Source organism: Dama dama, chromosome X (genome assembly GCF_033118175.1).
Source record: "Dama dama isolate Ldn47 chromosome X, ASM3311817v1, whole genome shotgun sequence".
Taxonomy (NCBI): Eukaryota; Metazoa; Chordata; class Mammalia; order Artiodactyla; family Cervidae; genus Dama; species Dama dama.
Window position 1 is genome coordinate 163,018,825 of NC_083714.1, and position 25,285 is coordinate 163,044,109.

At 42.1% G+C, this 25,285-nt stretch overlaps 1 protein-coding gene across 1 annotated transcript in view; it reads right to left on the bottom strand.

Moving 5' to 3' along the window:
- The window catches only part of LOC133052990 (nuclear autoantigenic sperm protein-like), a 121,896-nt gene that overhangs the window by 26,756 nt on the left and 69,855 nt on the right, over positions 1-25,285 (bottom strand). Inside the window, 3 exon segments of the mRNA XM_061137743.1 lie at positions 3,326-3,427; positions 5,267-5,377; positions 10,908-11,074. Coding sequence (XP_060993726.1) covers positions 3,326-3,427; positions 5,267-5,377; positions 10,908-11,074 — 380 coding nt within the window.

The following is a 25,285-nucleotide window of genomic DNA, read 5'->3' on the forward strand; positions in this document are numbered from 1 at the left end:
GACACACGTACACCCATGGGTGATTCATGTCAATGTATGGCAAAAAACACTGCAATATTGTAAAGTGATTAGCCTCCAATTATTTAAAAAAAATTAAAAACTAATAAGAGGAAAGAGGGAAACTTTTTTGTTTTTTCTTATTAATGTTGATGTTATGAATATACACAGGAACACATATGTTTGTATTAATATATGTATATATATGTGGACATTTGTGTGTTTTAAATGAGGTGACTTTTACACAGACATGCCTGTACAGGGCAGATATTAAATCGATTTATTTAAGCCCTCAGCAATCAAATAACACCAACCAGGGCATGATTTGGTGACTGGGAGAGATGAGATGGGATAAGGAGTGTGAGTGTGAAGAGAGCAGGATCATGTTAATCAGGAATCAGGAAAGTTGTCTTCATGTTGTTGATCTTGAGTCCATGGAGATGAGGACGTGTCTGGTTTCCGTGACTCTTTCTGCAGGTGAAAAAAACAGAACCAAAGGTTTAGTAGAGTCGACTGTGTGACGGTTGACTGAGGTGAGCCTCAGGCAGTAGGCTGTCCAGGAAATAGGGAATTGGTAGCTGATTTAATATCCAATTCCAGGTGGACCTCAATACTCCACATCTCTGTGATGACAGTTTCCCTGTGGAGTTGTCCCCAGGATGTACATATGGTTGGAGATTTCCCACTGGGGATTGATTCTATGAGTAATGATTTCACAATGCATGTACATGGTGGTGCTTCATCTAAAGATGATTTTCAGGCTCTGTAATTGGAGCAGACAATTCTAACCCTGCAACTTTTGTCTTTTGCATTAATTTCAGGTGTACAGCCAAGTGATTATACATACAATAGTTAATATCTATTCTTTTTCAGACTCTTTTCCCATTTAAGTTTTACAGAGTATTGCATATAGTCCACTGTGCTATGAAGTTGGACCTTGTTCTCTATCCTTCCTGTATATAACAGTTTGCATCTACTAACCTCAAACTTCTCAGACGGTAAGGATCTGCCTTTGATTCAGGGGACCCAGGTTTGATCCCTGTGTTGGTAAGATCCTCTATAGAAGGGAATGGACCCAGGTCAGGATTTTTCCCTGGAGAATCCAGGCAACCGTATGGACAGAGGAGATTGGAGGGCTATGTTCCATGGCGTCGCTGAGAGTCCGACATGACTGAGCAAGGAACCTTTCTTTCACTTTCGCTTTTCAACTACAAACCTCCCAATCCTTCTCTTCCCCAGCCCCCTCCCACTTGGCAACCACAGGTCTGTTCTCCACCTCTGTGCGTCTATTTTTGTTTTGTAAATAAGTTCCTCCATGTCATGTTTTGATTCCATGCAAAAGTGATATATATGTGAAAGTCATAGTCACTCTGTCACATCTGACTCTCTGTGACCCCATGGACTGTAGCCCAAAATGTTCCTCTGTCTTGGAGATGCTCCAGGCAAGAATACTGGAGTGTGTTGCCATTTCCCTCTCCAGGGGATCATCTCGACCCAGGGATCGAATGCATGTCTCCTGCATTGTTGGCAGATTCATTACCATCTGAATGAACCATGGCTTTTATCTCCACTGAAGTGACAGGTGGACTATAAGGAAAGCTGAGCACCAAAGAATTGATGCCTTTGAACTGTGGTGTTGGGAAAGACCCTTGATACCTTGATGGGCCCTTGGACTGCAAGGAGATCCAACCAGTCCATCCTAAAGGAAATCAGTCCTGAATATTCATTGGAAGAACTGATACTGAAGCTGAAACTCCATTACGTTGGCCACCTGATGCAAAGAGATGACTCATTTGAAAAGACCCTGATGCTGGGAATGATTGAAGGTGGGAGAAGAAGGGATTGATAGAGGATGAGATGGTTGAATGTCATCACTGACTCAATGGACATGAGTTTGAGCAAGGTCTGGGAGTTCATGATGGACAGGGAAACCTGACATACTGCAGTCCATGGGGTCACAAAGAGTCAGATATGACTGAAAGACTGAACTGAACTGCAAACTATAAGCGACATTTATGGTATTTGTCTTTCTCTTTTTGACATATTTCACTCAGCATGACAAATCTCCTGGTCCATCCATGTTGCTGTAAATGGAGTTATTTGCTTCTTCTTATGGCTGAGTAATGTTCCATTGAATATACATACCACTTCTTTGTTATCATATTCACCTGAAAGTTAGTGCTTTTAGTCATTTTTTTTCCCCCTTAAGTTTCTTTCTCGGCAGAACATTAAAAGCCATACTTTAGCCTAGATCAGTGTCATTCCCTGAGGTTGTCTTATTTTAGAAAGTTCAAGCATCTCTCATTTGGAACATCTTCTGAGTAGGAATATAAAGCAAATGCAGATTTCAGAGAATGCAGTTGGAAGGCCTTTACTAGTTCTGTCAGAATGATATGAGATTAAACACTGGTCTTGCAGAAAGCGTGAAAGTGAAAGTCACTCAGTCATGTCCAACTCTTTGCAATCCCTTGGACCATGACAGTGCATGGAATTCTCTAGGCCAGAATACTGGAGAAGCTTTTCCCTTTTCCAAGGCATCTTCCCAACTCAGGAATCAATCCCAGGTCTCCCCAGCTGAGCCATAAGGGAAGCCTAAGAATACTGGAGTGGGTAGCCTATCCGTTCTCCAGCAGATTTTCCCATCCCAGGAATCGAATTGGGTTCTCTTACATTCCAGGCAGATTCTATACCAACTGAGTTATCAGGGAAGCCCAGGGCTCTCTTTAATACTGATTCTCCTGGAGGAGGTATGTGTGGGGATAACCACGAGGTCTGGACTGACTATTAACAAGTGGTTAATAGTTTCCACCAACTCATGGGGATTCCTGCTTTTCCCTGATGATTTTGGTCTGCAAGATTCCTGCAGGACAAGACTCTCACCACAGCTGCTCAGCATTAATCAACCAAACTCTTTGCAATTTAATATGGTTCAAGAGCAGCGAAATTATGGAACAAAAAATTGTTTAGTGACACGTTTAAATTGTTGGGACAAACATTTCACACGTATGATATAACAGTGTTTCCTTATTACTTCATCATGAAGGGTCACCATTAATAACGGGCCATGTTTACTTACAAAAGTGTCAGAGTCACACCTTTTCACTCGTCTGGACAGTTATCTGGGGAAAAACAAAATGAGAGAAATAAAAGAGGCACCAATTACTAACATTCCCCAGTATTTCAAAGGCTTCTTTCTTTCTTTTTTTAAACAGCAATTCTTAAAAGAGATTACCTGTGGAAGAAGAAATTTTGATTAAGCTGATTTGTTTCCTGATATTTACACACAGGGTGAAAGGCATTGCCAGGGAAAAAAGTATAATTCCTTTACCATTATGGATGAAATTCAGGATATTTTCTTCTGGAATCCCATTTTCTGTCACCGCGTTTTTGAACTCCTCTTCCCATTGCGAATCAACATCATCTCCTTTGCCTGTAAAATCACCATGCAAAAAGGAGAATTGTTGACCCCTGGGAACCCACGGATATTCCTGAACTCTGCTGCTGCTGCTAAGTCACTTCAGTTGTGTCTGACTCTGTGCGACCCTATAGACTGCAGCCCACCAGGCTCTGCCGTCCCTGGGATTCTCCAGGCAAGAGCACTGGAGTGGGTTGCCATTTCCCTCTCCAATGCATGAAAGTGAAAAATGAAAGGGAATTCACTCAGTCGTGTCCAACTCTTCTCGACCCCATGGACTACAGCCTACCAGGCTCCTCCGTCCATGAGATTTTCCAGGCAAGAGTAGTGGAGTGGGGTTCCATTGCCTTTTCTGATTCCTGGATCTACAGAAGAGGAAATGGAATGTGCCAATCAGATGTTCACTTGTATAATCTAAGAGCTTCAAATGTTTTCCATGACACAGACATGTGCTTTCTGCCTTAAGAATTGACCCCAGTCCAACTTGGTGAGTAGGACACCCTACCCCTCAGCATCAGAAGCTGGACTGCCAAAATTTGCCAGGATCTCCATGACTCTGGGGTTCAGTTGATCCTAATATGGAACCTACTTGCTTCTCACACCCTCCTCATATATGTACCTGCCACTCATATCTGTTTCTAGACCCAGTTTAATAGGAAACACTTTTCTCCCTTTCCACGGACACATTCACCACTTTGCATATAATGACAGGGGGCGATTTACTCTTTCATGAACCTACCACTCTACCCAATAACCTTTTCTGAAAGAGACCTCTGTTGTCTCCATGACACACACACCTGTTAGTGCTTCTGCGTGGTTACTTGAGGGGGCGATGTCAGTGTTCATAAGAATAATGCATTTGAATCATGGAACAGGAGAAAGATTTATCTTACAAGTGTCTGTTCCAAGGCTTACAGTGCATCAGAAAACTGATATCGTATACTAACACATACATATGGAATCTGCATACATCTGGAATCTAGAAAGATGGTACTGATAATGAACCTATTTGCAGGGCATCAGTGGAAAAACAGTCATAGAGAACAGACTTATGGACATGAGGAGAGGAGAGGAGACAGTGAGATGTACAGAGAGAGTAACATGGAAACTTACGTGACCATCTGTAAAATAGATAGCCAACGGAAATTTGCTGTGTCTCAGGGAACACAAACAGGGGCCCTGTATCAACGTAGAGGGGTGGGAGGGAGATGGGAGGGAGTTTCAAAAGAGAGGGGACATATGCATCCCTATGGGCTTCCCTTGCAGCTCTGCAAGTAAAGATCCCTCCTGCAATGTGGGAGATCTGGTTTTGACCTCTGGGTTGGAAGATCGCTTGGAGAAGGGAAAGTCTACCCACTCCAGTATTCTGGCCTGGAGAATTCCAGTCGCCAAGAGTCAGACACGACTGAGCAGCTTTCACACAAGCATATGTATACCTATGGCTGATTCATGTCGATGTTTGACAGAAAACAACACAATTCGATAAAGCAGTGATCCTTCAATTAAAAAATAAATAAAAATATAAAAATGAAATAAATTCAGCCTGATTATACCCATGGCTTGATATTAGTTGACATGTTTTTCTTAGAAAAAGATTCTAGCAAAACTTCATTTTTAAAATTTCAACAGATAGGAATCATTTTGAAATGTCTGATGATGTGACATTCTGCACCCTATGACCTCCTGTTTCTTGGTAGTTCACCTTCCAGGATCCTTAATTCAGTGAGCATAAAGATGCAGGCCTTGCACGCTGAATACTGAATACTGTCAGCCCCTCCTGATATTCTGAGAAAGTCCTGACAGTGGACATGTAACATTACCATGTCAGCGGGAATTTTACGATGTCATACCTACCAAATAATCCCACCATTTTTGTCTCCTTGCCATGTCCATCCACGTTGAGATTATATGTTATGAGAGCGTTCTCGCCCCCATTAATGATGCTAAATTCATTGTGACCCGCATCTGTGTGAGAGAGAAAAGATATAAACAGCCCCACCTTAACTTATTGTCAGTTAGATTGTTGTTGCACAGGGCGGGCATGAAGAACAGCCCATCGTGTATGGACCCACTCACATCATGCATGCACAGAGTGCTCCCGTTACCCACGCCAAGGAAAGGAGGCATGATTTTCCTCATCCCCACCCTTTCCAACAATGAACCAGTCACTCCTTGCTGTCTTACCAAGATGCTTTCTAGAACGTGTGTTCTAATGAAACCCACAGATTTTTTCTGCTTTGTGTTTTGACTTGCTGAGTCTTTGTTGCTGCCCATGGGCTTTCTCTCCATGTGGTGACTGTGAAGTACAGTCTAGTTGTGACGCATGGACTTCTCATTGCAGTGACTTCTCTTGTTGCTGAGCACAGGCTCTAGGGTGCATGGGTTTCAATAGTTGCAAGTCAGGGGCTCTAGATTGCAGGCACAGTAGTTGTGATGCATGAGCTTAGATGTCACATGGCATGTGGGATTTTCTCAGACTAGGGATCAAACCTACGTCTCCTGCCCTGGCAGGCAGAATTCTTATCCCCTGACCACCAGGGAAGTTCCCGAGAGTGTTTTAAAACATTATGAACGTGTTATCAAATACAGGTTCTAAAGTTCTTTGTATTTCTGTTACCCCAGCCATGAAGTTGGTTTCTCTTGATCAAAATCAACCTACCTTGTGTTCATTACCTTCTGTTCCTGAGTGCCCTCGTCAGGCCAGGCAACCTTTTGAATACTTTAAGTGTTGTGTTTCCCAAGCCCCTCAGTCTGGGGTATGACATAGCCCACTGCCATGTCTGTTGGTGTGAAGACAGTTTACCTGCTGGGACGTGTAGGCAGTGACCACCTAGAGGTGACCTCCTTCCCCATCTGGTGCTCTGCCCTTCCTCTCTGCTCTGCCCATCCACTCTGCCCCATGTGTCTGCACAAGAAGCTTGTGTGCTTCTTGTGCAGAAGAAGCACAAGACCTGCTGTGTGCCCCCTCTACACCCTCTACATCCATCCTCTCTCTCCTGGCCTCCATCTCACCTTCCTGCAATCACTCAGCAACATGAAATGTAAAACTGCCCATCTCTGTTCCTGAAGCATGCAAACACCACTGCTCCGTGTCTGAAACACTGAAAATTATTAGTGTGCTTGAAAAAAGAAAAAAGCAGCCAAAGCAGCTGGAGTCTCAGAGCCCTGACAAGAATATGCAATTTTCCCAAGGCCACGCCAAGTCCACCAGCCTTGCTCATGTTGGGACAGCTTAATTCAGACTATGCATGTCCTCAGATTATCAGTGACCACCTGTGGTTCACTGTGGCTTCACCAAGGTGGGCATAGCAGCATCACTGAATTGACTGTGATGTTCATGAATGGATGGGCCAGTGAGAGTAAACCTGTCTTCTGGGTGTGACACACCATCAAGGCCACTGCGGGTCCTGGGCCTGATTTGGGGACACCTCACTGTCCCCAAGACAAGCCTGAAGGCTGCAGTGGCTGGTCCCCAAGAGACCTTCCAAGAAGTCTTGTACTTCTGTTGTCTCTCTTGTTTAGTCACTGCGTAAAATGCTAAAACAGATTGCAAAAATGGAGAAGAGTAAAGACAGTGGAAGCATTCATGATTTGGCAAAAGGAAATCATACAATGGGAATAAGAAAATGAAAGCATAATTTAGAAAACATCAAATATTAGAAGTTATCAATGAAAGTATGGGGAAATATTTTAGGCATGGATTTTACTGATTTGAGCTCATCGCATATGCACTGTGCTGCTACTTAGTTTGGGCAAGGGTTGTGATCACATATTGATATGTTTAAATTTTTATCAAATATGTTCCTCTTAGGCCATGTAAAAATAATAATGTTATTTAGGGCCATTATAAAAAGCTCAGAGATACAAAGCTGAGCCAGTATCCCCATTGCTTTAAATAGAAGCTGCCTTTATGGTTGAACTCAAGATGATTTCCTTGAGTTCAAGTTCATCCATCTCAGATTGGATGGCCAAAGACATGTTAAGATTGTTTTTAAAAAGTGAATGTCAGTGATGTGCAAACTCAAGATAGACCCCTGAGACCTCAGTTCATAAGCCTGTTGTCAATTATCTGTGAGAACCCTATGAAATACAAATTCTACACTCATGCTTAGTCACATTGTTCTTGTTGATATTTAATCGCTATGTCATGTCTGACTCTCCATGACCCCATGAAGTGTACCACATCAAGTTCCTCTGTCCTCCACGATCTTCCAGAGTTTGCTCAAATTCATGTCCATTGAGTCAATGATGCCATCCAACCGTCTCATCCTCTGTCGTCCCCTTCTCCTCCTGTCTTCAATCTTCCCCAGTATCAGGGTCTTTTCCAGTGAGTCAAATCTTTGCATCAGGTGGCCAAAGTACTGAGACTTCAGCATCAGTCCTTCCAGTGAATATCTTGGTTGATCTCCTTTAGGATTGATTGGTTTGGTCTCCCAGCTGTCCAAGGGACTCTCAAGAGGCTTCTCCAGCACCACAATTCTAAAGCATCAATTCTTTGGTGCTCAGTCTTCTTTATGGTCCAACTTTCAAATACATACAAAACTATTGAATAAAAGCATACTGTTGACTATACAGACCTTTGTTGGCAAAGTGATGTCTCTGCATTTTAATATGCTATCTTGGTTGTCATAGCTTTCCTTCTAAGGAGCAAGCATCTTTCAATTATGTGACTGCAGTCACAATCTGCAGAGATTTTGGAGCCCAAAAAAATAAAATCTGTCACCGCTTCCACTCTTTCCCCTTTCTATTTGCCATAAAGTGAGGGGAACAGATGTCATGATCTTAGCGTTTTTGAATGTTGAGTTTCAGACCAGCATTTTCAGTCTCCTCTTGCACCATCATCAAGAAACTCTTTAGTTCCTCTTCACTTTCTTCCATTAAAGTGGTATCATCTGCATATCTGAGGATGTTGATATTTCTGGTAGCAATCTTGATTCCAGCTTGTAATTCATCCAACCTGGCATTTAGCATGATGTACTCTGCATATAAGTTATATAAGCAGCATGACAGCACATACTAACTTGTTGTACTCTTCTCCCAATTTTGAACCAACCTGTTCTTCCACGTCTCACTGTTGCTGACTGATCAACATACAGGTTTGTCAAGAAACAGGTAATCTGGTATTCCCATATCTTTAAGAATTTTCCACCATGTATTGTGATCCACACACTCAAAGGCTTTAGCATAGTCAATGAAGCGGGGAAAAAAAAAATTTTGTTTTTTGTTTCTGGAATTGCCTCTCTTTCTCAATGATCCACTGAATGTTGACAATTTGATCTGGTTCATCTGCCTTTTCTAAATTAAGCCTATACTTCTGGAAGTTCTCGGATCACCTACCACTGAATTCTACCTTGAAGGATTTTGAGCACTACATTGCTCGCATGCGAATTGAGCACAAAGTGCAGTAGTTTGAACATTCTTTGTCATTGACCTTCTCTGAGATTGAAATGGAAACTGACCTTTTCCAGTTCTGTGGCCTCTGCGGAGATTTGCAAAGTTGCTGACACATTGCTTGCAGCCCTTTAACAGCATCATCTTTTAGGATTTTAAAGAGCTCAGCTTGAAGTCTGTCACCTCTACTAGCGTTGTTCATATAATGCTTCCTAAGTCCCGCTTAACTTGACACTCTAGGATATCTGGATCTGGTCTCATTGATTAACACTCTGTTGAGGGGAGATGATCCAGTCCCTGACCTCTGATTTTTAGTAGGAGTAGAATTCAGGTGTATGGGGTTATTGAAGGAAGTTGAGACCAAGATTTCTACCTGAACATCCTCTTTCCAGTGGAACATTCATACTTACAGTCAACAGCATAATAGATTTCTTTCTTTATGCCTGAGACATATTTTTCTATGCATTCTCCATTCTTCCTGAAAAACAAAATATATTCAAGTTGGTTGATGAAGATAATAAAAATATGACATATAATTAAGATTTTTTTTCTTTGTGACACCCAAGAAAATATGTCAGGTATCACCTCAGTGCTGGTGAACATTTGACCTCCAAAAGAGACAAAATATGCTGTCTCAGATACAGTGACTATCAAGTGGCAAGGATGGTTTGTCTCCACATTAAGTCTGACTAGTAGTTCTAAAGATAACCTGCAGATACACAACAGGTCGTGTGTAAAGTCAATAAACACAGAGAAATCGAGAGTTTTAGGAAAAAAGAACAAGAATGAACTTTTCCTTTATACAGTCTCTGAAACCTGAGAGGCATAGCTATCATGACAAACCGTGCGGGTTGTCACAACCGTGGCAGTGATTCATTAGACAATGAAAATGGAAGCATTATCCACTCAGTTGTGTCCAACTCTTGCCACGCCATGGACTGTAGCCTGCGAGGCCTCTCCACTGCCTATGGGATCCTCCAGGCAAGAATACCGGAGTGGGTGGCTATTTCCTCCTCCAGGGGATCTTCCCGACCCAGTGATCGAACTCATGGCACGTGCATTGGCAGGCGCCTAGGACGGGACTTGGGAAAGTCACTAGGGGCTCTGACGGCTTTGGGAAATTCAGTGATGATGAAACGTCCCGTGAGGAAGCCCCGAGGGCAGAGCTCACTGTGTGCTCTACCCAGGCTCTCAGTTTTGGGCTCAGTGGGAATCATCTCTTACAAATTCTGCAGAAAGGGTTCAAGCCCTGGTGGGGACTGTGGGTTCCAGGAATGAGCCTCTTCCCTCTGCCATGTCCCTCTTTCCTTTAATGAGCTGATGCCAGTGGAGCTCCTGGGTTCCCCCTCTAAGCAGAATCTTCAGGACATTCCCTGGAGGGTCACAGAGGAACTGCCCTCCCCCCAGCTCAGAGACCCTGCTCAGCCCCACAGCTCAGGGTGTCTTCCTCTCAACATCACCCAGAGAGCTCCCTGCAAACGGGGAAGACACACCCTCCCTCAGGTTAGAGTTTATAGGTGTTTTATTTCTTTTTCTTTTTTTACTTACTTGATATAAAAGTGGAAGTGTACCGTGCCATTTTCTTCATCAAACTCAATGTAACGCATGAAAATATGGAATGGCCCACCCTCGGTGATTCTCTCTATGTTTTCAGCTGCGATGTAATGGGTTAACCATCTTCCTGTGAACTACAAGTGAAAGTCCCTTCAGAAATCTTAGTCCATCTCTGTAAGTTCTGCCCAACATCATCCCTGAGGAGTTCCCCTGCCCTTTCAGTTGAGCAGAAGTTACCTTTCTTTATGAACACAGGTTCATAGGTATAAAATCATGTGGAAACTCAAGTCAAGTAAAGGAAAGAATTGAGAAATTACTGAGATAGCTTGAGCTGTCTTGTCAAACACAAGAGCCCTAGTCTAACAGCTATGTGTTGTTCCATCAGTTTTATAAGAGCAGTGAACATGCATGAGAGCCAATGAATAGATGGTAGAGATGATACAGACATCACAACAGCAGGTATAGGGTCAGTGAACGGAGCAATTTTGAGTTGCAGGGAGATGCCTAGACTTAGCGATCCACATGACTGGACCTCGAAAGGGACACGCACATTGATACACGTCAGGACCTCCTTCCAAGCTCAGAACACATTCAATTGCCCCTGGTACCTGTGAGGCGTCTATCTCAGCTTCACCTTGACTGGCAGCAAGCAGACCAAGGACAAGACCGAACAGGAGAACCTTCATCTTGTTGACTCTCATGGTCCTTCGGTAGAAGCTGAGGGTGTCCAAGGGGTTGGAGAGGATGCAAAATTGCTGCCACTTTTATAGCTTGCATCTGTTGGCGTGACACATCATGAACCAATGGCCGTTCCTCATGTGACCAGTTACAACAGCAGGCATCTTCAGTATCCTGCTTGGCAGAGAGAAGATTTTCTGGCGTTCTGTCATTTTGATAATGAAATTTGTGTTAAGAGAAGCATATGTGGATGTGGGCATTTGACCTTTAAAGTAAGTGAGAAATTGCAGTACATTCAATACTGTAAGGTGACAATTATTTATTTTTCTGTTTGTCACGAGATCCAAAATGAGATGAGCTGTCCAAGGTACATATCCCTCACTCCTGCTTAACATTTATTTTCTAAAAGTAAAGATTGACTGTGTGGTTTAGTCAAGGGAACACTATTTCCTAAGAGACCCTTGGAAAGACTCCTGTTATTCTGAGGTGAGGAGCACGTCGGCACAAAGTATTTATCATGTTCTCCTGCCCCAATGTGGGCTTTTTCCTCCTAAATACTAAGACGACAATCCATTCAAATGCCCCTTAACTTCATCTGAAGAAGGTACCTCAGTAGTTTATTTTCAGTGATTTCTTTTCAGACACCCTTTTACCCATTTAATCTGCAGTATAATATTTACTCACTAACTCAGTTGTTTCTCCCAGGGAGGAAAAAAACTGGATAGCATTTTTTGTAATTTTTAGAATTTTGAATGGAAAAAATAAATTTCCTAAGACAAGGTCACTGAAACAGTGAAAGAGTCAATTTTTTTTTTTTGCATTTTTAATCAACTTTTACTTATTTTCATCTTAATTCATGGCAATTTAACAAATAAATACATTAAAAGATTTATTTTGTTCTGAGTATCGAAATGAAGAAAAAAGGAGACTCAGGGTTTCTGAGTCAGCTAATTGAGAACACCTGGAGTGCTGATCCAGTGCTGGCTGCTCCTGGGATGGATCAGAGCTCAGAATCCTTCACTTCGATTGAATTCAGACCTTTGAGGAGAGCTTGTCGTCTCAAGGGCGTTTTCAGCTCACATCTTCAGAGGATCACTTCCCTTGATGTTCACATGGACCGACAATATATCTATGTTATTTCTTTTTATTATCTTTTCTTTCAGTTGCAATATCATGCTATATCTTCTGTTCATACATTCCTCTGTATAATATCCTGTCATATTTTCAGCTGTGAAGTCTGTGTGATAGAAGGTTTTCATGTCTCAGAATATCCTGAAACCGTTTCCTCTCTTTGGTCTTTGATCCAGACATTAATTTTCTTTTCCTGTCTGTTTCTTTATCTTGGCTGCACCATGCAGCATGCAGGTTCTTAGTTCTCCAACGGGGATGAAACCCACATGGACGCTGTACTCTGTGCAGAAGTGAAGAATTCTAATCACTGGACCACCAGAGAAGTCCCTGATTCAGATAGATTTGAGTAGTCACGTGATCCCAGCTAACACCCCTTATCATCACCCTTCCATCTCTACTTTTGTAGCTCCAGCATTCCCAAGTTTTCGTTTTGGATGCTTACCAACATGTGTCCCCTGGGAGTGTATCCTAGGACCATCTCATCTTAGGAAGATCTTTCTAACTACCAATCAGGGGGAGATTAAACACTAGCTATTCTAAGACATTATTGCAACATTTCTAATAATCATGTTGTTTTCCACTGGTCTTAGCACTCTCCTTCCCTCACTGTGTTCACAAGTCTGTTCTCTATATCTGCATCTGTGTTCCCTCCCTGCAAATAATAGGTAGCTGCTGAGAATTTGGTGAAACACAGGGAGCCCAGCCAGGTGCTCTGTGATGACCTGGAGGGGTGAGATAGGATGACGGGAGGGGGCTCAAAAGGGAGGCAATTAATGAATAATTGTGGCTGATTTGTATTTTGTATGGCAGAAACCAAGAGAATATTGTAAAGCATTCTCCATCAATTAAAAGATAGAATAGAAAAGAAAAAAGTTTTTATCCTTAAAAAATTGATGCCAAAAAAAAAAAAAAAAATCCTATTGCTTTTTACTGAAAGGACTTATGTGGCCTTTAATCCCAATTCTCATTAATATTGGTCAAAAAGTAGGTAATAGAGTAATAAATAAAAACAGAACCATCTTACAAAAGCATTTCTGTTGTAACTCCCTCCAAATAACACTAAGCCCTGCTTGGTACATCTTCCTGTTGTCTTCTTCTCAAATTTATTCACATTTTTGTAACTGACAAGTCTCTCTCACCCAGTTTATTAGTTTTGTCATACTTGTCTGTTTTCTCTGTAACTACTGCTTTTACATCTTAGATTGTGCAACTCCTAACTAAACAATGCAAGGAAGCTATTGATCTTGGCCACTCAAAATTTCAGTTTCCCTCAATGATTCATGGCCAAGGTTGCAATGCAGTTAGAGTCTAAAGTTGAGACAGTAAAATACAAGCCCACTATTTTAAAGAAAGTAATTGTTTATATAACTTTTATTACCAAAAATGTATTTTTATATTTATTTATTTATGCATTTATTTATTTGTCTGTGTCAGGTCTTAGTTGCACAACACAAAATCTTTGTTTTGTCATAGCTGGGAGCTTTAGTTATGGCACGTGCACTCTCTAGATGTGCTACTGACAGACCAGTGAATCCGAGAAAGGAGGCAGGCAGGGACGCAAGGAATACGACTTTCTTTGGACATTCCACTGAGAAGATGGCAGACTAATATCTCAGAGTAACCATCTTGTTGGGGTCTAGATGCCAGGTTCTTTTGTAGGGACAGAGGGAGAGAAGTTATGAGAAACTATAGTCAAAAGGCAGAATAGAGAGCTGGAGACAGTGAGGAAGTAAAGTAAAAAGGATTTTCAGTCTTGCAGAACATCTCAGGATGGGCCAGCCTTTGGAATATCTGTGTTAATTTCTTCTTTTCATAGCTGGACAGGGTCAGATTATCTCCCTGTGAGCTGAGAAAAGGCACTTTAACAGTCAGGCTGAAGGGTAGGGTCTTCTGAGGCAGGCCTTTATGTATGATTATAATAACAATGGCAACAAAAAGCAAGTCAATGAACCAGTTCCAACATGGAGTCAGTTGTGGTTCCTCACCACAGTTCCCCGCTGTCAAAGTCCATTCCACAGTCTTGTGGAAAAAGAGGGCAGTGACCATTCTCCTTCATGAGAAGGATCATTCTGGGAGTGTTCACCATTGATGGCAGTGTTTCATATGTTGACATTTTGCTTCTTGTTTTCCTCTTTGGAAAGTGTCTACTGTACACCTACTGTAAAATTCAAAATTCTGCACTTGAAATCCAGGAGACAATGACTCAAGTTAAGGAATTGAGCACTTTTCCATGCATGGGAAGACACAAGAGTCAGGGCTCATTAAAATGACTTCCTTGGTATATACTTCAGCTCTCTGAGGACATGGGATCCTATATTCTCAGCATTTCTTCAGGGTTAATGATAGGGAGTGGTTGTAGTCTGATGGCTCCTAGATAGGAGGCATTCTCCTTCTTCTCATCTGACCAGCTCATGTTGGAGGACTGTGATTGTTGGTTCCAATTTTCAGGCTTCCCCCTCTTGATCATGAATGTGACCAATATTTGGGAGACATTTCATGATCAACTCTTGTCCCATGGCACTGGGAGTTTCCATCCAGTTTAGGCAAACATTCTTGATGTGCCACTCCATGTATTAAGTTTTGGACCAGGCCCCATCAGTAATTAAAAATTCTCTGTGGATTCTAGCTAGCTAAAATCCAGGGGACATTTTCCCTTTTTGCATCTTCCCTTAGTTAGAATCACAATGTCACAAATACGTTATGTTATACATGTGATTTTTCTCAAGATGTTTGTCCATGGAGGTGTTGTTGGAGGCCTGATTACACTTTGGGTACTATAAGAGGCAACAGTCCTTTAAATGAGACCGGGTATAAGTAATGAAGCTAGTGACACCGACAAGGACATAGTGCAGCAGAGAGACACAAAGAACCATTTGAAAACAAAGAACAAATGTAAACAATGATTAGTGTAACTACTTGTAATCCAGTTGCAGTAGTCAAGTGACAGGGTGGGGGGTGGGGTGGGGGATAACCAATTTAATGAGCTATCTGCAGTTTCTTTGTACTGGCCATGCACATTTATGCATGGCTTAATCTTTGAGACAAGCGTATGTTAATGGCAGGATCAGGCAAGTAGGAAGAAAAAGATAAATGCTTCCATTTAACTCACAGAAGAAATAAGTTACCAAGTTACTATCAGTCAATATTAATTTGAGGTGCTTTTTCTTACACCTGGCCAACACATTTAAACCAGCAAATGTTTTGGATAGAAGCCATAAAAAATTATAACCATGTTTGCTAGGTATCCAATCCAATGCAACTGATTCTTTATGTTGGCAGCTTTATGAAGCCATCAGGTTTCCCATTAGAATTATTTATTTATTTATTTTTACTCAGTTCAGCATTATGGTCTGAAAGTCAGCAGCTTGCATGTATGCAAAGCAAAGGCTCGTTTTTTTTTTTTTTTTTCTTTTTCTTTTTTTCTTTTAAAATCAATCTTCTTGAAGAGGAGGCATTTTTTCAAAGGTATCAGAGTGAAACGGTAACTGTCTTTCATGACAGAGGACTTAAGAAGGCAAGTTTAAATCTGACTACAATGCAGTTGACAAAGAAGCTGGTTACTGCAGGTAACATACAACACTTTGAGATAGTAACTAGAAATATGACTAATATTCTACTGTTGCAGAAACCAAGACTCGAGAAACCAGGCACCATCCTCGGAGAGTTGGAGAACGCAGGTTTATCACATGAGCGGGCCCAGAGGGGTTACCACTCCAAGCTCTGAGCCCTGAACAAAAAGGTTATAGAGTTTTTACAGACAGACTGTAGTGGGCAACACTAGCTGTTAATTAAACTAAGGGGTTTTGCATACATGGGAACAGCAGTCAAGATGGGGAGGGGGATGTCTGACCCATACAGGCATGATTAAGCAGGTTTGCAGGGGCTGGGAGATTGCAAAAAGCAGGACAAGGGTGCCTGAGATAAACTCCAGTACCTAGTATTGCAAGTGCCCGCTTTCTGAGACTACATGACCTATGTGATCTAGACTTTGCAAGGGGCAAGCTGAGTTACAGAGGCAGAAGGAGAAGGAGGTCATGTAAAATTTTAACTTTTCCTCTTTGCTACCAGGACATATAATGTTTTTAGGAACTCCATGTAATATTTAGAATATCTGTTTCATTTAGAATATAACTAAAGATTTATTTCTCCTCTGGCAACTCCTCCCATATAATTCATCATGCCACGTGAAGCTAATTAGCTTAATGTCTTTAGGGGGGCTTTGTTTTAGGGACCCTTTCACACATCCCAAAGTCAGCTAGAGGTAATTTGATTTAAGAAGTTTTATTAAAAGGGCATTCAGAAAAAATGCAGTGTTTTAAAACACAATAGATTCCCAGGTCACTGGGAAAATAGTCATTTACTTAGCCAAAATGACAATAAAAAATTTCAAAGGCAAATACAGATCAACTAAAGAGGGGAAAAAACAAACTTAAAATACCTTATAAAAGGGAAAATACACCTTTTGAAAGCCTGAGTTTTTTAAAAACAGAGGAAAGTTAAATTTACATTTTGACTTGGTTTAGTTAAAGGTTTATTTACTCAGTTACAGTTCTTTTAAACTTAGTACTGACTGATCATGTACAAAACATTTTTGGGGGTCATTTTCTACAAACCTTTAATCACAACTTATTTTATCACAGTTTTAACTTTCAAGTTGTAGAATATTTGGAGAGATCCTAAAACACTTGTTTCTAAAAGTTCACTGAAAACTCATATCTCATTCCCACTCTTTCCTTAGAGGTTTTTTCACACTGAGTTACTTTCCTTGCTAACAAATTTGTGACAGATATAATAGATCTTATTTAGCTTATGTTAAACTTATGCACAAGGTAAGTATTATGTCTAATTATTATGCTTTATGTTGTGACCTAAGACATGTGTATATTCCTTAGATCAACAAACTTAAATATTAACACCAGATATTAGTTTAATACTATTTCCCAGTTCACAGGAACATGAAATTCATTTAGCTTTATTTCTCTTGTATTTAGAATTGCTGCTTTTATAAGTTTATAAGCACTTATTCCTTTTTAAGCCAATTAGATAGAATTCTTTTACAAATCAACCATGGCATTGTAATCCAAAGACAAAGATCCATACAAAGAGAGATCTGAATTCTCATTTCAAGATTTCAGTCCTAAGTCAGGTAAGGCATTGTAAAACCCGTCAGTTCTCAAAAGAGGTTGGATTAAAATTGGGTTTCTGACAAGTGGAACAAGTCAAGCTCACTTGAGGAGACAGCCGGATATTTGCAGAAAAAGAAGTTTCTAATTACCTTCGACAAGCCAACTTCTAAATTACGTTACACTCTCTAAAATTCCCATGTAAAAAAGGCATCACAGATGAGTGTTGCTGAGAGACCAATAGGACATTTTCATCTCAAAAATACAAGCGTGTTCTGCCTAGAATGACTTTTCCCTCCTTTGTTTAATGTTCACAAGCATCTCAAAATAAGCGGGGAAGGGTTTTAGAGTGGTAAACGATTTTTGGAGCCACTCTGGTGGTGCGATAAAGACTGGTTGTAAAACAAGGATAGGCTTGTTTTTCTTTTTGAAAAAATTTGGTGGCCACTTCAGTGAAACTGAAGGACTTGACATATCCATTTACCTGTGTTGGAAAGTTTTACTTTTCCTCATTTAGCTTAAGAGAGAAGAACTCTTGGGAAGGCTCAGAGGCAACACCTTGGCTCCTGTAAGTCAGTCTGGAACAAAGAGGGAAGAGGTGAAGGTAACAGGAAAGAGAGACCTAGGAGTCTGCCTCGTTCTGCCATGAGGGAAGCAGCCAGGAGGAAGTGACTCAGTGTTTTCTTGAACCAATGTTTACCAAATTTACCTTGAAGTTGTCTTGCTGGGGGCAACACTGAGAATCTGACCTGTTCCCTTACTCCTTATGAGGTCACAGGAACCCTCAAGTGGCAGATGGCCTAATGGCTTTTAAGTGCTGACTCACGCTGGCAGGATACTAGTTGACCTGTTTCTCAGCTCCAGGGAGGAAGAGGAAATGAGGGCCCTCACTTGTTGGGTGGCAGCTCCTACTGGGGCACAGTCGGCTATGTGGCTCGGGACACACGAGAGAGTAACCCTGGCCAGATTTCCTCAGTTGCTTCCATAGTCAATAGCCTGTTTGCTGAGTATTCAAGGAGAGAGAAATGCAAGAGTGTGGGCAGGGGGACCTTCAAATAAGTACTTATCATTTTAGCTAGAGCAGTTAGTACCAGATGCCTGTGTGTTACCAATGTAGCCAGAATAAACCCAAACCTAGGCAGCTGGAAAGTAACAGAAACATGATTTCCCAGCCCGGAAAGACTTTGATCTTTGTCCGAAAGGTTGGTGTTTTCCCTCGCAGGGGGTACTCACCAAACTGGAGCTGAAGCTCCCCACTGTCAAAGTTACCTGGGGGTCCTCTAGGGAAATTAGAATCAGTAACCTCGATTCCGTGTGAGTATGTGGGAGTCCCTGGGCCTCTTCATTTATTACCAGGGTGTTACTCTTCTTTGAAAAGTGCTTCAAACTGTCAGATTGTCTAAATGTGAGTATTCAGGGGCTATTGTTCTTTTGGTCTTACCCTATGTTATGTACATCCCAAAGAACTTTCCTTTGGAATAAATTTAATGTCTCCCATTTTTATAAGTTGATAACGCCAAGACACAACAGAATGTAGGCAAACTCCATCAAAGAAGGCACAAGTGAATTCCAACATCAATGCACAGAGGAGCATGTGTTGTGTCAGTCAGTCAGTTGAGTCTGACTCTTTGTGACCCTGTGGACTGTAGCCCACCAGGCTCCCCTGTCCGTGGGATACTCCAGGCAAGAATACTGGAGTGGGTTGCCATTCCCTTCTCCAGGAGATCTTCCCAAACCAGGGATCGAACCTGGGTCTTCTGCTTTGCAGGCAGGTTCTTTACTGTCTAAGACGCCAGGGAGGCCCTTCTAATAAAGTGAAGTGTTAGTTACTCAGTCGTGTCCCACTCTCTGTGACCCCATGGTCTGTAGTCCACCCATCTCTCCTGTCCGTGGGATTCTCCAGCCAAGAATCCTGGAGTGGGTTGCCAAACCACTTCACAAATTATGTAAATAAATTTACCCTACAAAACATGAACTAATTCCAACTAGGCTACCCACCTCCACCAGAACTAGTTCCCTAATGAACCAGTTCCAATTGAACCAGTTCTCAAACGAGGTAAATAAATTTTGCCCTACCAAAACAAATGAGGAGGGGAGCCCTCCACTCCCGGGTGACAGATTGGTCTCAAGATGGCTAGGGGCGGCAGTGAGGCCAGGGAGCTCTCCACTCCAGGGCGTCCTACAACCGTGGCTCCAGACTTCCTCACACCCCCTTCCTGGTGATTCCAGTCCCCAGGCAGCATGTTGATTGACACTCAGCGGCTCGTGAAGCTCTCCATGCTCAATGAAGACCAGCAGTGGGACATCCAGGGTGCGTGGCATGTCGGCTGCCTATGTAGAGTGGCGAAGAGCATGTGCCTTATAGTCAGTTCCTGATAAAACATGGTTAACTCGAGGAGGGAATGGCAAACCACTTCAGTATTCAGGCCTTGAGAACCCCATGAACAGTATGAAAAGGCAAAAATATATGACACTGGAAGATGAGCCCACCAGGTTAGTAGGTGTCCAATATGTTGCTAGGGAAGAGTGGAGAAACAGCTCCATAAGGTATGAAGAGGCTGGGCTAAAGCAGAAATATTGCCCAGTTGTGTATGGGTCTGGTGTTGAAAGTAAAGTCCAAATCGGTAAAGAACAATACTGTATTGAAACCTGGAGTGTTAAGTCCATGAATCAAGGTAAATTGGAAGTGGTTAAACAGGAGATGGCAAGAGTGAACATCGACATTTTAGGTATCAGTGAACTAGAATGGACTGGAATGGGTGAATTTAATTCAGATGACCATTATATCTATTACTGTGGGCAAGAATCCCTTAGAAGAAATGGAGTGACCTTCACAGCCCACAAGTCCAAAATGCAGTACTAGGGTGTAATCTCAAAAATGACAGAACAATCTCTGCTCGTTTCCAAAACAAATCATTCAACATCACAGCTATCCAAGTCCATGCCCCAACCATGAATGCCAAAGAAGCTGAAGTTGAATGATTCTATGACGATCTACAAGACTTTTTAGAACTAACAACATAAAAAAAATGTCCTTTTTGTTATAGGTGACTAGAATGCAAAATTAGGATGTAAAGAGATATCTGGAGTGGCAGACAAGTTTGCCCTTGGAGTACGAAATGAAGCCCGGCAAAGGCTAACAGAGTTTTGCCAAAAGACTCATAGCAAACAGCCTCTTTTAACAGAAGAGCTGACTAAACACATGGATGTCACTAGATGGTCAGTACCAAAATCAGATTGGCTATGTTCTTTGCAGTTGATGATGAAGAAGCACTGTACAGTCAGCAAACAAAGGATCTGGTGCTGACTGTGGCTCAGATCATCAGTTCCTTATTTCAAAATTCATACTTAAATTGAAGAAAGTAGGGAAATCCACCAGACCATTCAGGTATGGCCTAAATCAAACCCCCTATGGTTATGCAGGGCTTCCCTGATAGCTCAGTTTGTAAAGTATCTGCCTGCATTACAGGAGACCCCAGTTTGATTCCTGGGACAGGAAGATCCACTGGAGAATGGATAGGCTACCCACTCCAGTATTTTGGGGCTTCCCTTGTGGCTCAGCTGGTAAAGAATCCACCTGCAATGTGGGAAACTGGATTTTGATCCCTGGGTTGGGAAGAGCCCCTAGAGAAGGCACAGGCTACCCACTCTAGTATTCTAGCCTGGAGAATTCTGTATAGTCCATGGGGTCACAAAGAGTTGGACACCACTTAGCGACTTTCACTTTCACTTCACTTTAATGATTATACAGTGGAGGTGACAAACAAATTCAAGGGATTAGATCTGGTAGGCAGAGCTCCTGAAAAACTCTGGATGGTGGTTCATAACATCATACAGGAGGTGGCAAACAAAACCACCTCCATGAAGAAGGAATGCAAGTAAGAAAGTGGTTGTCTGAGAAGGTCTTACAGATAGCTGAGAAAAGAAAAGAAGCAAAAGGCAAAGGAGAAAAGTAAAGATATACCCAACTGAATGCAGATTTCCAGAGAGTAGCAAGGAAATATGAGAAAGCCTTCTTACATAAACACTGCAAAGAAATAGAGGAAAACAATAGAGTGGCAAAGACTAGAGATCTCTACAGAAAGGTTAGAGATACCAAGGGAATATTTCATGCAAAGATGGGCACAATAAAAGAAAGAAATGGCAAAGTCCTACCAGAAGCATAGGATAGGAAGAAGAGGTGGCAAGAATGCAAAGAAGAACTATCCAAAAAAGATGATAATAACCCAGATAGCTTACTATGACATGGTCACTCAACTAAAGCCAGACACCTGGAGTACAAAGTCAAGTGAGTCTTAGGAAGTATAACTACAAACAAAGCTAATGGAGATGATGGAATTCCAGCTGAGTTAGTTCAAACCCTAAAAGATGATGCTGTTAAAATACTGCACTCAATATGCTAGCAAATTTGGAAAGCTCATCAGTGGCCACAGGACTGGAAAAGATCACTGCTGAAGAAAAACAGTGCCAAAAAATGTTCAAGTTACTGTACAATGCACTCATTTCGTCTGCTAGCAAGAATATCCTCAAAATCTTTCAAGCTAAGCTTTAGCTGTACGTGAACCAAGAACTTCCAGACATATAAGCTAGTTTTAGAAAAGGCAGAGGAACCAGAGATCAAATTGGCAACATCTGATGGATCATAGACAAAGCAAGGGAATTCCAGAAAACATCTACTTCTGCTTTATTGACTATGCCAAAGCCTTTGACTCTGTCGACTGCAACAAACTGTGGAAAATGCTTAAAGAGGTCGGAATACCAGAAAACCTTATCTGCCTCTTGCAAAACCCGTGTGCAGGTCAAGAAGCAACACTTAGAATAAGACATGGAACAATGGACTGGTTCCAAATAAGGAAAGGAGTACATCAAGACTGTATATTGTTACCCTGCTTATTTAACTTATATGCAGAATACATCATGCAAGATGTGAGGCTGAATGACTCACAGGCTGGAATCAACATTTCCAGGAGAAATATCAACAACCTCAGATATGAATCAAGATTGCCAGGAGAAATATCAGCAGCCTCAGATATGCAGATGATACCACTTTAATGGCAGAAAGTGAAGAGGAACTAAAGTGCCTCTTGATGAAGGTGAAAGAGAAGCATGAAAAAGCTGACTTAAAACTTGCCATTCAAAAAACAAAGATCATCACAAGTGGTCCCATCACGTCATCAGTTCAGTTCAGTTCAATTCAGTCACTCAGTCCTGTCCTTTGCGACCCCATGGACTGCAGCATGCCCGGCCTCCCTAACCATCACCAACTCCCACAGTTTACTCAAACTCATGTCCATTGAATCCGTGATGCCATCCAACCATCTCATCCTCTGTCATCCCCTTCTCCTCATGCCTTCAATCTTGCCCAGCATCAGGGTCTTTTCAAATGAGTCAGCTCTTCAAATCAGGTGGCCAAAGCATTGGAGTTTCAGCTTCAGCCTCAGTCCTTCCACTGAATATTCAGGACTGATTTCCTTTAGGATGGACTGGTTGGATCTCCTTGCAATCCAAGGGACTTTCAAGAGTCTTCTCCAACATCACAGTTCAAAAGCATCAATTCTTCAGTGCTCAGCTTTCTTTATATTCCAATTCTCACATCCATAAATGACCACTGGTTAAACAATAGCTTTGACTAGATGGACCTTTGTTGGCAAAGTAATGTCTCTGCTTTCTAATATGTTGTCTATGTTGGTCATAACTCTTCTTCCAAGGAGTAATCACATCTTTCAATTTCATAGCTGCAGTCACCATTGGTAGTGATTTTGGATCCCCAAATAAAAAAAAAAATCAATTCATGGCAAATAAAAAATGGGGAAAAGTGGAAACAATGACAGATTTTATTTTCTGGGGCTCCCAAATCACTGTGGAAGGTGATTGCAACCATAAAATTAAAAGATGCTTGCTTCTTGGAAGAAAAGCTATGACAAACCTGGACAGCATATTAAAAAGCAGAGACATCACTTTGCTGACTGAGGTCCATATAGTCAAAGCTGTGGTTTTTCCACAAGTCATGTACCAATGTGAGAGTTGGGGCATAAAGAAGGCTGAGTGCCAAAGAATTGATGCCTTCAAACTGTGGTGCTGGAGAAGAATTTTGAGGACCCCTTGGACAGCAAGCAGATCAAACCAGTCAGTCCTAAAGGAAATCAACCCTGAATATTCATTGGAAGGACTAATGCTGAAGCTGAAGCTCCAATACTTTGGCCCCCTGATGCAAGAGCTGACTCATTGGAAAAGACTCTGATAGGTGGGAAAGATTGAGGTCAAGAGGAGAAGGGGTGACAGAGGATGAGATGATGGTTGAAGGGCATCTCTGACATACCAGACATGAGTTTGAGCAAACTCAGGAAGATAGTGAAGAACAGGGAAGCCTGGTGTTCTGCATGCAGTTCATGGAGTCACAGAGAATTGGACATGACTTAACAACTGAACAACAATAACAACAAAACAAATAGGGAGGTGGGAGGGGGGATCGGGATGGGGAATACGTGTAAATCTATGGCAGATTCATATCAATGTATGACAAACCCCAATGAAAAAACAAATTAAAAACAAACAAACAAAAAAAAAACAAATGAACTCATTCCAATTTGGGTATGTTTGCCCCACAAGAACTAGTTCTCCAGTGAACTGGCTCAAGGTAGAGCACAACAGAACTTCCCGTCTGCAACAGAGTGCCCCAACCAAACTGGCTTATCTTGTAAAGAAAAAGTCCAAACTGAGTGGGGGAATATGTTCCCGGTGTGTATAGCACAGCAGCTTACCCTCCAAAACCGAGCCGTTGGTTCATAACACATTAAAAAAAAGCACACAAAACCACAAACAAATAGACCTGCTGAACTGGCTATCAAATTGGGTAGACTTACAGTACAAAATGGGTCCACAGACTCAGAAGTTTCTTAGTTCCTTGCTTCAACTGCCACTTGATGGCATCGCTGGTGCTTTCTCAGGGAATCTTGAAGAAAAGATCCTCAAGGCATGGTCTCTGCGGCTACTGGGGCCTTCCCCCCATATTCCCTGACTGGGGCTGGCTAGTCACAAGAAGCAAGGCTCTTGCACGGGCTTCTCCAATTTGTTATTGAGTCCAAGCTTGCCCTGCTGTCTGCATTACAGGCCAATGAGACCAAGAAATGAGTTGTTGAGACAAGGAATGTGACTCTATTCAGAAAGCGGGCTGACAAAGTAGATGACAGACTAATGTCTCAAAGTAACCATTGTGTTGTGCTGTGGGTGGGTGCCAGGTTCTTTTATAGAACCAGAAGAAGTGGTGAGGAACAAATCCCCAACCAGGGATTGACCTCACATCCCCGATATTCTTAGACAGATTCTTAACCACTGGACCACCAGGGAAGTGTCACAAGCACAATTTTTTTTTGAGACTTGACCTTGATGATGTTGTCTATACAGTAGCTCTCGAAGGGGAAGATGCTCAGCGACCCCCAGACAGGATGATGGGTGCCACTAGTTCTAATGGAGCATGTTTGATTTTGAGCCTAGAACCTGCATATTTAACAAGCACAACCAGGATGTCATTGCTTCTGGTTCCAGGTCACAATTTTCAGCAGGGAGGTCTCCTCAAAGCTTGTCCTGTTTTAAGAGTTCCCTGTGGTCCTTACTGCCCATGTAGATTTCTCTGTCCTTAACCAGCAGCTTTGATTTGACCAGACCTGGGGAGCCATTCTAAGGCTGATGGAATGGTATCACTTCTCAGCTAGATGCACTGTGCCTCCCAGGAGAGATGCTTGTCATATATGGTGATGTTTCTTGTTTTCTCCATGGGAGGGGTAGGTGGCAACACCTTCCAACTGGTCATTGGAGATGAAGCAGGTGGTCAAACAGCCTACAGTGTGCAAGGACAACACCTCAAAGAGAATTATCCAGTCATGCCCATTGCGGGGAGGCTGAGAAATCCTGGATCGCCTGAATTAACCTGCTGCTCTGACCTAGAATGAAGCCTCAGTCATTGTAGGAACCTGTAGATTTCTAAAGGACATGGTCC